This window comes from Neoarthrinium moseri (assembly GCF_022829205.1).
Source record: "Neoarthrinium moseri strain CBS 164.80 chromosome Unknown scaffold105_Wmoseri_CBS_16480, whole genome shotgun sequence".
Taxonomy (NCBI): domain Eukaryota; kingdom Fungi; phylum Ascomycota; class Sordariomycetes; order Amphisphaeriales; family Apiosporaceae; genus Neoarthrinium; species Neoarthrinium moseri.
In genome coordinates this window covers 14637-29789 of record NW_026055219.1, presented here as the reverse complement: position 1 = coordinate 29789, position 15153 = coordinate 14637, and the positions used below count along the sequence as shown (strand labels likewise).

At 54.0% G+C, this 15153-nt stretch overlaps 6 protein-coding genes across 6 annotated transcripts; 3 read left to right on the top strand and 3 right to left on the bottom strand.

Annotated features, from left to right (window-relative positions):
* Positions 1-273: 273 nt before the first annotated feature.
* Positions 274-2865, top strand: JN550_013146 (uncharacterized protein; the record flags this gene model as incomplete). Its single annotated transcript, XM_049311701.1, has 1 exon — positions 274-2865. One exon carries the CDS (start codon positions 274-276, stop codon positions 2863-2865), a length of 2592 nt encoding a protein of 863 aa, XP_049164877.1.
* Positions 2866-4657: 1792 nt separating this feature from the next.
* On the bottom strand, positions 4658-6700 carry JN550_013145 (uncharacterized protein; the record flags this gene model as incomplete). The annotated part of the gene is made up of 2 exons (XM_049311700.1): positions 4658-5324; positions 5658-6700. The coding sequence occupies 2 exons, from the start codon at positions 6698-6700 to the stop codon at positions 4658-4660; spliced, it is 1710 nt and encodes a 569-aa protein (XP_049164876.1).
* A 486-nt stretch (positions 6701-7186) lies between these two features.
* JN550_013144 (uncharacterized protein) lies at positions 7187-9052 on the bottom strand (the record flags this gene model as incomplete). The annotated part of the gene is made up of 5 exons (XM_049311699.1): positions 7187-7280; positions 7347-8328; positions 8381-8431; positions 8488-8804; positions 8985-9052. The coding sequence occupies 5 exons, from the start codon at positions 9050-9052 to the stop codon at positions 7187-7189; spliced, it is 1512 nt and encodes a 503-aa protein (XP_049164875.1).
* Positions 9053-9895: 843 nt separating this feature from the next.
* Positions 9896-11369, top strand: JN550_013143 (uncharacterized protein; the record flags this gene model as incomplete). Its single annotated transcript, XM_049311698.1, has 4 exons — positions 9896-10051; positions 10100-10482; positions 10538-11039; positions 11100-11369. 4 exons carry the CDS (start codon positions 9896-9898, stop codon positions 11367-11369), a joined length of 1311 nt encoding a protein of 436 aa, XP_049164874.1.
* Positions 11370-11467: 98 nt separating this feature from the next.
* Positions 11468-12312, bottom strand: JN550_013142 (uncharacterized protein; the record flags this gene model as incomplete). The annotated part of the gene is made up of 3 exons (XM_049311697.1): positions 11468-11752; positions 11804-12203; positions 12254-12312. 3 exons carry the CDS (start codon positions 12310-12312, stop codon positions 11468-11470), a joined length of 744 nt encoding a protein of 247 aa, XP_049164873.1.
* A 940-nt stretch (positions 12313-13252) lies between these two features.
* JN550_013141 (uncharacterized protein) lies at positions 13253-14552 on the top strand (the record flags this gene model as incomplete). Its single annotated transcript, XM_049311696.1, has 2 exons — positions 13253-13255; positions 13326-14552. The coding sequence occupies 2 exons, from the start codon at positions 13253-13255 to the stop codon at positions 14550-14552; spliced, it is 1230 nt and encodes a 409-aa protein (XP_049164872.1).
* Between the last annotated feature and the right edge of the window lie 601 nt (positions 14553-15153).

The following is a 15153-nucleotide window of genomic DNA, read 5'->3' as shown; positions in this document are numbered from 1 at the left end:
AGCCTCGTCCATCGTCACGTCGTCGCCCAGCCCAAAAAGTTCGCGAGCTCCTGCCAACTTGTTTTAGCCTCAGCCTGTAGCTTCCCCGTTCCTCGACGTCCCGCCGCCTTGTCGCAGACCTTCCCGGCTCAACCCCATCGCCATCCACGTTTGCCAGGACACCTCGAGAGCGCAGTCATCGCCTGTGCTGCCGCTGCGTCTGGTTCTCTGGTCTGGTTGCCCTGCGACCAGCCATCGTCGATCTGTCCAGCAATCGGCAAGGTGCAGACACAGATGGCCAGCCGATCGCCTTCGCCGCGTCGCGGTGCCGCTGCCACCGACCGCCGCCGCCCTCCTCGCAATGGCGGCGACAGCTATCGCCCCGGCGCTCGCGAGCCCGGCCGCATGTCCCCAGCCCGCGACGGCCCCGACGACGACGAGCCCCGACGCGCCCGCTCACCACCGCCGCCTCAGCCGCGCCGCCGCTCGCCCGTTCCCGTGCCCACCGAGGAGGAGAAGCAGGCCGCCGCCAAAGCTGAGTACCAGAAGCTGCTCAACATGCGCTCGGGCGGTACCTACATCCCCCCTGCGCGCCTGCGCGCCCTCCAGGCCCAGATCACCGACAAGACCTCCAAGGAGTACCAGCGCATGGCCTGGGAGGCCCTCAAGAAATCCATCAACGGTCTGATCAACAAGGTCAATGTCGCCAACATCAAGCACATCGTTCCCGAGCTGTTCAACGAGAACCTCGTACGCGGCCGCGGCCTCTTCTGCCGTAGCATCATGAAGGCCCAGGCCGCTTCCCTACCATTCACCCCCATCTACGCTGCCTTCGCCGCCATCGTCAACACCAAGCTGCCTCAGGTCGGCGAGCTGCTTGTCAAGAGGCTGGTCATGCAGTTCCGCAAGGCCTTCAAGAGGAATGACAAGGCTGTTTGTCTGTCGAGTGTTATGTTCATCGCCCACCTCGTCAACCAGCAGGTCGTGCACGAGATGCTGGCCGCCCAGATCCTGCTCCTCCTGCTCCAGAAGCCGACCGACGACTCAGTCGAGATCGCTGTGGGGCTCACCAAGGAGGTCGGCCATCACCTGGAGGAGATGAGCCCGCCTATTGCCATGGCCGTCTTCGATCAGTTCAGAAATATTCTGCACGAGGCCGATATCGACAAGCGTGTCCAATACATGGTCGAAGTGCTTTTCCAGGTTCGAAAGGACAAGTTCAAGGATAACCCCGCCGTCAAGGAAGAGCTCGACCTTATCGAGGAAGAGGACCAGATTACACACCGAGTCGAGCTTGACGCCAGCATTGACGTGCAGGATGGTCTGAACATCTTCAAGTTCGACGCCGACTGGGAGGACAATGAGGCTGCTTACAAGAAATTGAAGGCAGATATTCTCGGCGAGGGCAGTGATTACGAGGATGACGACGACGAAGACGAGAGCTCGGACGACGAGGACCACGAGGAGAAGGCCATGGAAATCAAGGACCAGTCCAACACGGACCTCGTCAACCTCCGAAAAACCATCTACCTGACGATCCAGTCTGCGATTGACCCCGAGGAAGCAGTCCACAAACTTCTGAAGATCAACTTGCCCGCCGGCTTGGAAGGGGAGTTGCCATCCATGGTGGTCGAGTGCTGCTCGCAGGAGAAGGCATACACCAAATTCTTTGGCCTGATCGCCGAAAGGCTGGCCAAGATCAACCGAAAATGGACCGAGCTCTTCGAAGAGTCGTTCAGAAAATACTACGAGACGTGCCATCGGTACGAAACAAACAGATTACGAAATATTGCTCGTCTGTTCGGTCACATGTTCGGTTCTGATGCCATGGGCTGGTACATCCTGTCTGTCATTCATCTGAATGAAGAGGAGACGACTAGTTCCTCCCGTATTTTCATTAAGATCATGTTCCAGGAGATTTCTGAGGAGCTTGGCATGCCGAAGCTACAAGCAAGAATGAAGGACGACGTTCTCCAGCCCGACCTCGAGGGACTCTTCCCTCGTGACAACGCCAAGAACATCCGTTTCTCGATCAACTACTTTACTAGTATTGGCATGGGTCCTCTCACTGAAGAGATGAGAGAGCGCCTCGCCAACCTCCCGAAACCGGCCCTGCCAGCCCCCGCAGCAGCTGCCCACTCCGATTCCGACTCGGTATCTAGCTACTCATCCTATACTGGATCCTCCTACTCGTCCCGATCAAGATCGCGGACACCTCCCCGCCGAGCCATCGACAAGAGGGGACGCTCGTTGTCACGAACCCCATCCAGACGTGGCAGATCATACTCGGACAGTCGCAGCAGAAGCTATTCGCGCTCCCGTTCTCGATCATACAGCGCGTCTCGGAGCCCGCCACGCAATGCGGCAAGACGGGACGGCTCGTACTCGAGGAGCCCCCCGCCACGTGGAGCACGCCGATACTCGAGCGTCTCGAGATCTCGTAGTCCCGTACGACAGAACGGCGGCGCTAAGCTACGAGCACGCTCCTACAGCAGCCGTGGTCGTAGTATGACGCGATCTCGATCTCGGTCGTTCACACCATCTCGCTCACGCAGCCCGCCGCGCAAAGTGCCTGTGAGAGCAAAGCGTACTTCATACTCGCGAAGCCCATCTCCGCCTCGGCGACCAGCCGCTGCTCGTGGCAACAGCTACTCCCGCTCTCCATCACCCCCGCCCAGGCGTGGCAGACCCGCGTCCAGGTCTGTGAGCCCACCGCCCCGGAGACGAAGAAACACGAGCAGCATCAGCAGTGCGCCCCGTAAGCGAGCGAGGTACACCGAGAGCCGGTCGCCCAGCTCGGACGGCGGCGCACCTCTGAAGCGCAGACGCTACAGCAGTGTGAGTCGGGGTGGCAGTCCGGGGGTCAGCAGGCAGGCGGCAAGATAAGGCTCGGACGACGGAGGAGCACCGGGCAGATTGTACACTGTAGTCTAGTAGTTACCGAGGAAGAATGATACCAAAAATGATAGTGCACAATGGGTTGGCGCAGAGTTAGGCAATTGGGTCTACGAATTGATATAATCAACCACTAAATGACTGCCTCGTGTCTTGCTACTTGCTTGTCGTGATATGATGACATTTTGACGCCCATGATAATCAAAGTCAAAGAATCCAAGTAATCAAACTGCAGTGTTGTATCATAGCTACCGACTTCTATCTATTCCCATCAATCTCGCAGAGTATGCGGGATCCCTGGGTTGTGCTTCGTTCAGCGTGGGGTTGAAAAAAGTGAGCACAGGAATCTAGCTTCCGGGGACTCGGGCATCCTGATATATATTTCGGCCCCCTTTCACTGCAAAATTAGCCCTTCGTGAGCTTCTGGGGACTCGGGCATCCTTATACGTATTTCGGCCCCCTTTCACTGCAAAATTAATCCTCACGAAGGGCATGAGAGGGGGACCGCAATACCCTCAGCCCCCAAACCCCACACGCAAGTGTGCGAGGCTGTGGTGCACGATGCCGGATAGGGGAGGAGGGGTCGCGGGCTGTGCAGGTGAGACTGCATATTGGGCAGCACTGCAGGTAAGCAGGAGAAAGAAAAGGGGACCAGAGAAGGAAAGGGACAGGCGGGTGGTCTGGGGCATTGATATCACTAGATGAGTGTCTCTCTCAAAAGGATAGAGGAGTTGAGGCAAGTCACCAGCACTAGCATGTACGCAGGATTCAATTCCATTTTATGCCGGCTCGGTCGGTCCATGGTAACAATTCGAAGTGCAATCACACATGAGGGATGCAAGAGCCATCCGGCACTATGATGACTTCGATCAGGAGAAACCATTGCAAGTTTTGGAATTATGGTCCCTGTTGAGGCAGCTGTGGCTCGCTCGGGAGGTTCTTCGGGAGGATAAAGAGGGGACTACAAGAAGTTGATATAGCCACTTCCGAATTGAAATCCATGAGAGCGTGGATTCGCTCTACCAGTACAGGTAGGTAGTCACGAGGAGAGGAGCAAAAAGAAGATTTGGTGAGAAAGGAAAGGGAAGTTTGCCAGCTACTATTGGGAACGGAAGTCCATCAAAAGGGGCACCCGTAGGAATGATGTTTCAATTCTCTGACGAGAAATCGATGGCGGTAGAAATGGTAGCTCAGAAAGCTGTTCCTGACTCAATTGATCTTCTTCCACAAGTTGGAGCTATTCGCAGGTGTCAAATCCACATCTCAATGGTTGTCCACGAGGTGGAGCGAGAGCGATTGATCTTGCACAAACGAACAAAAGGATGTTGAGTTGAAGGTGGCTTCAGGTCTTGTTGTCCGGGGATTGTTGCCCTTGATATAAACGACAGAGCTTCACTGCAATCTTAACGCTCGCGAAGGGGTTGAATTCAAGAGTGGAGGGAGCCGGCACTGCCCCAACGGTAAAAGACATTGGAATGCGGCTGTGCTGGCTGCTGCATATGCATTGTTGCATTATAGGTTAGTGGCATGGGGTCCACGCTTTGCCAACAAACTGGTTGTAGCATGCGACTGCACATGGAGACAATCTTCTTTTGAATATGAGTTGTGAGTCTACGAAAATTTACCCTGCCTCTCACAAGAATCACGAGAGCCATTCAGCAGGCTCTTGGAGGACACTGAGAACAACGTGGCGCGTCGCTCTAGCTTGACTGTATTCTCATTCTATCAAAGCCACCCTACTGGCCCTCCATTCTGTTGGCATTGGTAGATGACACTGTGCTTCTCATACCAAAGAAAAGTCTTCCAACTCAGACGTAACTACTGGGTCCTCAAGAACCTCGCTCCAGAGATGTGAAAGTTCCGGGCTTGTATAACTCACGTTTTGTGCCTTCTTGATGAGCAGCTGATCGTCAGTCCACCGTGACCAAAGACCGTCACTGTCGCGTTTGATGCTCTCAATGGGGGAGGTCGGGAAGTGAGTCGTGGGACACACAAGATGATACTCGGTATTCCCGTGTTTGCGAAGCAGGAACGGAAGAGGTGAGCCTTGGAGCAACACGATTTCGTCGCCTCTCGAAACGATAGGGTGAACGAAAGCTATGGAGGTGAAAAATACTACCAAACTATCTGCCTTGAGATATCTCTTGAACAGTTCAAGGATTCGTAAACCCTGGGCAGTGATTGTTGCTTTCCTGTTGACCATTGGAGAGTCGGATGGCTCAAAAGTCTCGTCGAACCACCTGTTGATCGCTCGTGAAATTCGACGAAAGTGGGTTGTCTTGCACTCCTCGTCGCTAAAATATACCTCGTATTGACGCCAACCCTCGGAAGCTTCAATGGCCACGTCGATGGCCGCCATTCGTATCCCCTTCAGCTTGAGAACACCATTCGTGTTCCAGTGTGGGTTTGGCCGCCATACGGCGCCAGCCTCGCCCAGACGACTGGATCTACTGGATTGGAATGAGTTAGAAAGCGCTTTGGTTCTCATCCGGAAAGTTTCCACCGGGCCGTTGTCTATATAATCCCTGTCGCAGATCTGGTGAAGACGTCGCCAGTCAGGGGTCCAGGAGGGGAAGTCCACAGAAGCTGTTCGAATATTGGGGTCATCAAGATATAAGATGTCCAGGTTCAAGTCTCTGCGCATTATATAGACCACCGCACTTTGGAAGACCTGGGATATTGTGCGGGAATAGTCTATAGCCAAGGTGGGCGACTCTGTTCCGAACCCACCGTCGACGTCCTTCGTATCTGTCCTTACGTCTGTAATACCTAACACACCATACACTAGATCGCGAGGGTCTGTTGCTTTGAAGTAGCCGTTGCTTAGCAATGCCGCGGTTAATGTCGTAGGCTCGCGCGCCGAAGGGTCCTCGAACAAGTCACTAGCATGGAACAGCAACTTGGCAGCGAGACTGGGCTGCTGTAGCCAATGAAGCTGTGTTGGGTAACATTTACGGACGGCTTGCGTATGACTTTCAATTTCCTGGACCTTTTCCAAGACCTCCCGGTGTTGAAAGACTAGCGTGCCGTATTGCACATGAACGTTTTGAGCAGCGAACATCTCTTGCCTGACCCAAGTCCGCTCGAAAAGCCGTGCGCTCATAGCTACATCAAGAAACTGTTGGCAAAATGTTAAACAGTCCTGGCTGTGGGTTCTGTTGACGAAATCGCATTTGAGGACCGTTCTGAGGACTGCTGTCCTATCGTCGTCCCAGTCCGGGTTCCATGCCACCACGCGGCTAGCCTTTTGGTAGATGTTCTTCATGCGACGCACTTGTATGGATTTTTCGATCTGGTCATGTTGGTTTATACACAAGGCATCGACCCACAAGTAGGTTGCATCGGTTAACGATTGGAGAGCTTTCAGAGCCCCGAAGAGGTTGGCCGTGATTGGGTACGTAACGTTATTTACGATGACTGATTCTGAGAAGTCTGGACTGCCCCATTCATAGGAAAGGGCAATGTAAGAGACCTCTTGTAGCACATCATCGTCATCGATGCCCATACCATCCCAATGGAGAATGTCGGCAACCAGCAGTCGGCATTCGACAGGATTCGCTGAGTTTGGACCCGGTTTGATGCGTAGTAGGCGGGTCTGCCAGGGTTTGATGGGTACATGTGTGTAGAGTCGTTCTGCCGCCGATTGTTGACCAAAGTGCCCCGGCTCCGCGTGCGTGACTGGAATCGATGTTTGCCGATTGATTACCCGCCCGACCAGCTCACGATCAGGCCAACAGCCTGCGGGGCATTCTGGTATCGAAAGGTCCGCATAACCCATACGATGAGTCTCTCCCGTCTTGAGATGGTGTCCTTTGATTGTAGACATCTTCAAATCGGTGCTGACAGTGTAGATGGCAAAAGCGATAAATGTACGAGTTAAGACAGATCGTTTTGAGGCCGGGGCTGTCAATGCCAAGATAACCAATCCAAAAAGGACCTTGGTGAAGCCTGGAGTTGCCTATTCTGCCCCCACGCAGCACCTCGAGACAAGAACTACATGGAAAATACTATGCCCGTAGGCGTATTTTGCAGGATGGTGCACATTCCTTGTAGTTGATTAATTCGATTGATTGGTGTTGGTCGTGGTAATCTCTGCTACCTCACATACGTTAATGCAGATTGCTCGATGCCTTGGCGAAGTAGAAGCTGCCTAAGCCGTCGGAGGGCCATCGTGAACTCCATCTGTACTAGGCAAGTATGATGAGAATTATAAATAGACTTCAAGTTGATGATCTACAAACTATGCTTGCTGTCCATTTGACATTTGGACAATCAAAACGATCGATCCTCCCCTTTCAAATGAAATATCTCCCTATCCCACTGTATTTGAGTTGTCAGCGCAACTGAAAGCAGAGCCGATGGCCCCAGTCGCGTAAGCATCTTTGATTGCCAAGGCAGTACCGTAACTAGTCAAAGTTCAAGTCAGTATACGTATGTTCGATTGTTACATATACCACGGATAATAGACTCACGTTCCGCCGATGAGAAGGAGCCCTCCGACCAGTGCAATTAGAACGTGAAGTGCATAGAAAGCGACCTGCTTCGGCGTTCCAGATCTGTAGTGGCCAAAGTCATACATCCAGAACAAGGGTGGGAAGATCAAGCTCATTGGTGCAAAGCATATAGAGCCTGCGAGAGCAATGAGGTAGTTGAATATAGGTATAGCTTCTGCTAAAACCCACGATAGAACGCCCAGGCCTATGTTAATACTGATCCAGGTACCCCAATGGATAACGGTGTTGGCCTGTAGATGTGGTGAGTCACGCAAAATACGTACGAAGACGTACTTGGCACCGGTGTGATTAAAGAGAGCCGCGCTGATGATCAGACTCGGGAGGGCCAGCCCAAAGGCAACCTTCTTCAGCAGGGGACCGGCACTACCGAGAGAAGGGGATGCGACCCAAGCGCCGCACCACCGATAAATCACTTCCGAGAATGATAGATAGACTGCGCCCACGACAAAGCCGCAAATGACTACAGCCCGCTTGTAGTCCTTCGGGTTCTTCATCTCGGCGATGACAGGTAGAAAGCCGGGACCCCCGGCACTAGAAATGAATATAGTAGCACTGGCAGTCATGCCGGCGGCGAACGTTGGGTAGGCGATGGCGGACCAGCCGAGTTCGTAAGGCCCAGTCTGCGGTGCTGCTGCCGGACGGTCCCGCAGTGTTACACCTATGACCACTACCAAGACACCCGACATGACGGAGACGAAGCCAGCAGTGAGCGGCCATGTCATCCTGCCCCACGTCCGGATACATGAGACAATTATAACCATGAGTGTAGCAACGAAACCGAACAATACGGAACACGCGCCGTGCTCGGAAAGGGCGTTGAATGCGATCGAGGTACCCAGAATGCCGCTCCCGGTGCAGAAGATGTAGGCGATGATGAACATGATGCCAACGAGTTCCTTTCCAATCGGCCCCCAGAGTTTGCCACACATGTCCACGATCGCTACATATATTTGTCAGCCTGAAGTTCGGCAAAATCCCAAGAGTGTACTTACTGTGGCATTCCGGGTGTCGGTTTCGGAACTCACCCATGAGTATGGCCGTCCCTGACAAAGACTTAGTAACAGAGCCCGAGTGCTTATGATGGCGCATGAAGACTAACATGAGTTCGCGAGCTGCCAACCAACAATCGAAAACCCGCCGCCAACAGCACCAAGAGAGTATAAGGCTGTGGGAATACCGAGGATACCAGTGGAGATTTGGATCTTTAGGAAAATGAGGGTGGCCCGTTGCCAGGTGACTGTGCGAAAGTCGACACCGCCCTCGATCTTTTTGAAGACCTCGTGCTTCTCTCTCTCCACATCCGCTTCGAAGACGGCTCCATCATGGATGCTTGCTTCGCTGGAGTGAGGCTCCAGGACCGTAGCCTTGGACTCAAGGGCCTGCTTCTCCGCCTTGGCGTCCATACCAGGAAGAGGTCTATACGTGTCAAGAGAAGTGAGAATTGGATGAAAATAGTAGTGGACGCCCTACACTATATGATCTTAAGGAATCTACTGCGAGTAATGTATCCATGCAATATGACATGTTGGCGAGGCGGAGGCAATGGATGTTAAATAACTTCCAGCGACCGTGCAGCTCGCCTGCATGTCTCCATACCCGGGATTCTGGGTCGGCTGGGGGGTTCCTACGAGAACATCCTTATCTTCAACCAGACTCGTAGACATGATATCTGGAAAGAGTACTCCTCGGTGGCGTGGGCAGTGTGGCTGGCTGTTATCTGGTGGTATCTATGGGCGGCAGTTCTCTCGAGTGTGTATGATAGGCAAACAGGTTGGACAACAACTATGTCCCAGCCAAAATAAGGGTACTGGAGGAGCCCTATTCAACTTCCATTCAGCCCATCCGCGAATCAGTACGGATTTAGGTTTGATCTGGGAGCAGACGATGGTGGATGCTGGCTCGAAAGCCGGCCAATCGACAGCTCCTGGTTTCTTGTGCCTTCGGAAGCTAGTGTCGAACCCGCGGCATTGTCCGCAACCTCGCCGTCCCGATAGATAAGACAACTGATTCGGGATCTGATCAACATTACCCGCATCTGATTGGTCCGACGTCGAGCCATGGTCCTGTAAACCGCTGTATAGTCCCGCTTTGCTTATACCTCTGGGTTACCTTCGGGTCTAAGGGGGAAGCATACCACCCCCGCCCTTTTATTCCCAGGTCCGATGCATTGGAAGACGAGAGGCTCGAGAACTTCTTGGCAATGATACGGGCACCTGCTATGACCTGGCCCAAAGAAATGGTAGCAAAAAACGAGTTGGGATGCAAAATAAGAGATTGTCAATTAGCGATTTATCCTTTGAGATTTGCTTCTCTCAACAGCAGCAACCAGGATTGTACAAAACTCAGGCTATTTCTTGTATCCCTAAAGCATGGGTCCAATAACAAGAAAGAAGGTTCACTTAAACTTTTTCGAAACAGCATGCACAGGGAATCACGAATGTGCTGGGCAATGGTCGCGACCAGGGGATAACTCAAAGTCCAAGGACACACTTGAGTATTACATTAAAATGGCCAGAATGGGGGAGGAAGCAGGTATCACTGCAATATTCTTTGCCGACACCTATGCTGGCCACGACGTTTACGGAGGAAACATGGATGCAGTCTTTCGAGCTGGTGTGCAGGTAGCTCAACTCGACCCTCTTGTCATCATATCAGCTATGGCGGTTTGTGATTCGCAACTTACAGTCTCTAACAGTAGCTGACAATGGTAGGCCGTAACCAAATCTATATCCTTTGGAGTCACAGGCAGCACAAGCTACATTCCTCCATTCCCACTAGCGCGGACATTCAGTACCTTGGATCACCTCACCAAAGGGCGTATAGCATGGAATGTTGTAACAAGCTGGTCACAGGCTGCAGCAGACGCTTTTGGCAAGGAGCTCGTCCCTCATGACCAGAGGTACGAGATCGCGGACGAGTACATGGATGTCATCTATCGACTGTGGAACGCTTCGTGGGCAGACGGGGCCCAAGTCTGGGACCGTCAAAACCACATTGCATATGAGCCGTCAAAGATCAAGAAGATCGAGCATAGTGGTAAGCACATTAAACTCCGCGCCCGGCATCAGACGCATCCGTCACCCCAGAGAACGCCGTAAGTAATAACAAAACACGAAAGATCCATTGGTTATGCATTGACGAACGCGCAGTGTCATTTTTCAAGCTGGTACATCCAAGGTTGGCCAGGCCTTTGCAGCCAAGCATGCAGAGGCGGTGTACATTGGCGGCCTGGTACCCAGCCAAGCTGCCTACCAGATCAAAGCGGCTCGAGAGATCGCGATGGCAGCGGGCCGTGATCCCACCACCATCAAGTTCTTCGCAGCCATCAATCCGATCATTGGACGAACAGTAGAAGAAGCCGAAGCAAAATTCAAGGAGGCCCAGGAGCATGCCGACGTCGTTGGCGCTCTGGCTCAGTTCTCAGGTTATACTGGGATTGACATGAGCAAGTATCCGTTAGATGAAGAGCTAAAGTTAGATACGTCCAAGCCCAAAGAAAGCGCTGTGCAAGGTTTCCTTGGAAACTACGGCGATAGCCAGAAAGATGGCGATGTATGGACTCCAAGGAAGCTCGGCTTGAAGATTGCGATTGGGGGCTTTCACCCGTCGCCGGTCGGGACGCCGGAAATGATAGCTGATATCATGGAGCAGGTAGGTCTGTGGAAACAGTGCTGCAGATGGATGTCGTTTGCTGATTGCGTTCGGACTCAGTGGGTTGATGAAGCTGACGTCGATGGCTTCAACATGGCCTATATCAGCAACCCGGGATCCTTTGAGGATATCGTCGAGCTGCTGGTACCGGAGATGAAGAAACGCGGTCTAATGTTTGAGGACTATGCTGTGCCGGGAGGAACATTCCGAGAAAACTTGTTGAGGCAGCCAGGCCAGAAGACACTGAGAAGCGACCACTATGGAAGCACCTTCAAGTTTGAGGATGAACCTGTTGAGGCTCAACGGACGACAGACGGACTAGATACTTAGACAACCTCAAAAACGGATTCTACTCCCGTAATGACATTGAAGATGACATTGCCCTGTAATATACCAGAGAATACTGTTAGCTCTATCAGATCACAATCTCATCTCGAGCCACCATGCACTTCGACAATGCTCCCGTTCATAAATTTGCTCTCTTCGCTGAAGAGGAAGACGACTACATCGGCAACATCATCTGGCTGGCCTAGGCGGCCCAGTGCAATACTAGCTATCAGCTCATCATTGGCATTGCCACCTGCGACGTTTCCCGCCATGGTTGGCGTGTCAATCGGGCCAGGGGCCACAGCATTGATCCTGATGCCCTTCGGCCCAAGTTCCAGGGCCATGGCTTTCGTAAAGCCGATGATGCCGAACTTGGTCGCGCAGTACTGCCATAGATATTAGCCTTTTGGCTCAAGCATTGTGGACCTACTACTCACGATAGAGAACCCCTTCGTCGCCCTTAAGCCTGCTGTACTAGATACATTGACTATGGCCCCGCCCTCTTTGAGATGCGGCACGACAGCCCGGGTGATGTTATACGGTCCCCGGAGATTCGTATTCACGAGCTTATCGAAATACTCATCCGTAGTCTCGGTGATCTCCAGAGCGGTCGGATTGACGCCGGCGCAGTTGAATACGAAGTCGATCTTGCCCAGCGACGCCAGCGTATGCTGCACGGCGGCCTCGCAGCGAGCGCTGACCCCGACGTCGCACTTGAGATACATGTGCTTCTTGGCCGTGGGTAGTTCTTTGACAACCTGCGACAGCGCATCTTCGTTGATGTCGCACAGTGAAAGCGATGCGCCTTGCTCGGCTAGCTTGATGGCGGTTGCACGACTACACGGTTCATCAGAAGCAGGAAAGACAATATCACCCATTGGACGTACCCGATGCCACTGGCGGCGCCAGTAATGAGAACCACTATACCCTCGAACTTTGCTGTCATGGTGACCCAACGGTGCAACTGATACTTGAATACTAGATACAGGCCTGCCACAGTAACTTGGGTGCTCTGATATCAGGATTGCGGAGTATTGCTTCCACACTTGCTGGGATCCGAAGACGTGCGGCTAAGCAGGGGGCATCCCGAAAGCTATAAGCTTATCTTCGGATAACCGTGAACTCAGAACGGCAGCTACCGCTGCTGGTATTTATCTCTGGACTATCTCTGAGTAGGTGAGCACCAGTAATGGGAGCAGATTTGCCGTCCAGAGGAAAGACGCCATCAGGAATGCTTCATTACCATCTCCCTCGATGAGGCGTTCCGCCTGCAACAAGGACCTATGTGCAATATGCAGAGGAGTATACTGCATCATACTGCAGCAGCTGGCTACAGAAGGACAAGGAGCTAACTATTCCTTGGTGGACCCTGTCGACACGGCCCCTCAGGAGCTTCTGGGTAGCTCCGAGCGAGCTCAGGGGGGCAGGGTAGGTAGCTTCCGAACTATAGCAACCACAGCTGTGCGGAAACTCGGGACACCTTGAACAGGTTATTTTTGGATTCCTTGCCTTCACCCGCAAGAAAGAGAGAGTGAGGATGCTTGGATATGTTTCGCATCTAGTGGCTGTAACCCTCCCGACGCTGTCAGCACATACGAGTCAAACCGAGGCCCCGCACAAATACCACAACGGTTCTGTCGGCCTCCGGCAGGGGTCCAAAAGCTTGTTACTCAGCAGGCTGAGCATTGCTGCCAAGCAGGAAAGATTTCTTTTTGAAACTCCTTAAAGGATGGCTTCATGATCAGCCGTTGCGTTTTCTCGTTCTTAGCGAAGCAATTATCCGCGGGGTTGAGGCCAAGTCCCAGACCATCTTAATCCAATCCTCTAGCACCACAGCAAACGCCGGCGACCACCAGCAGCGATCGACATAAGCTGCCACCATCACCATGGTATAGCTCCCACAAGCTCGAACCTCGTACCACCCGGGCCGCCGTGTCGTTTGCTAACCGTGCCTCGCAGGCGCCCTACATCAAGTATGCCCTCGTCCCCCTCTTCGTAGGCTGCAGCGTCTTCGGCGCGTACGCGACCATCGGCAGCCTCAAGCACAACGGCCTGGGCGCCGTGCTCCGGGGCGTGGCCTCGGGCGACCGGTCGAGCCTGCTGGGCGCCCCGGAGCCCTTCAAGCGCAGCTACACGGGCGTCGCCGCCATCGACGGCCAGCTGCGCATCCTGGTCCTCTTCTTCTCGGCCCTGCTCGACGGCGCCGTGCCCCCCGAGACCCGCCTCTTCTACCTCTGGGGCATGGGCCAGTTCGTCGCCGGCTGGACCCTGGTGCTGCTCGAGAGCCTGCGCGCCGGCAACCGCGGCCGCGCCGTCAGCTGGATCGCCACCTTCGGCCTCATCTTCCAGAACATCAGCTGGACCGTCGCGCTGCCCATCTGGCTGGCCATGCACCTGCTGACCTCGCCCGTCGCCAAGCTGCGCAACGGCGACGGCGACGCCGCCCGCAAGACCCTGTTCGTGCTGCTCTGGGACATGGCGCTCATCCCGTCCTCGGTCACGGTGGGCTTCATCGCGCCGGCCATCCTGATGCCCATGTCGGAGCTGCTGCACCAGAGCGCCGCGACGCACTACAACTGGATCGCCATCTGGCAGGCGTTCCCGCTCTGGAACGCGCTGATGCTGCAGGCCTTGCACCAGGCCCTGCTGTTCGTCGTCGGCTCGCTCGAGCTGCGGGACGAGAAGGGCGAGAAGACGACCCCGGGCAAGGGCTACGTGACGGCCGCGGCCGATGTCTACGGCTTCGCGCTCACCGTCGCCACCTTCTCCCACGTGCCCGTCCTGGCCCTGTCCGTCCTCCCGCCGCCCCTGCGCAAGCTCCTCGCGTCCTTCTTCCCCAGCTACGCGACGTACATCGAGCGCGGGACCTTTGCCAACATCTTCGTGCCCCACTCGCCCTCCTCGCCCCCTAGCGTCGTCCCGACGGCCTACGCGAGCGGTGATCTGGCGCCCGTGGCCATCCAATTCCTGCAGTACGACCTGTTCGTGGCCAGCGTGCCGTTCCTGCTGTGGGCTCTGTACCTCTACCAGACCACGGTCAAGAACCCGAGCCTGGTCACTGCGCTGAAGAACGTGGGGTACTGGACCCTGATCGGCGGCCCTCACGCCGCCGTGGCCGTCCTGCTGCGGGAGCGGGACGATACGGTACTGGAGGGCGAGGCTCCTCTGGAGAAGAAGAAGAACTAGAGTCTCGGACACCGGGAGCCTCTATCCAGGAAGTCTGTGGGCCTGACGTGTCGGGGTCTTCTTATAGTCGTATCACAGAGACTCTGGTATTACTTGTCCGCATTAGCCAGACTGTGACACTGCGCATATAGTCTGAGTTTTAGTTCAAATCATCTGCATAGTGTCACAATGTAAAACGGAAGTCGTACTCTGAAAGGAGTTTCAATGGTGGAAAAGATGAAAAGGGAAGGGGAAGGTAGACACGCTGTCTGAAAGCTAAGGACAAGTTAGTCATTGAGAACAGGCATAGTCCTAAACAAGAGAAAGCACAGCAGAGAACTATTGAATCTGTGTAGCAGCACAAAGTTTCCATTGACCTATCTAGCCTGAATAGCAGGATGGAAAGATGCATCATCTGAACGCCTAGAGATGCTGAATATTTTGGGCCGCAATCCTGCAATGTAACAACTGAAAAATAGTAAACCAACAGAACCGAGAAGTAAGCCAGAAGACACCTCGAGACCGCATCGAGCTATAAAAGCGGATCTCCATTGGCTTCTCTCTTAAAATCACAAGCCCTCTCAAACTTCCGCTGCTGCGTAAGCCCCCTCAACCTGTAAAC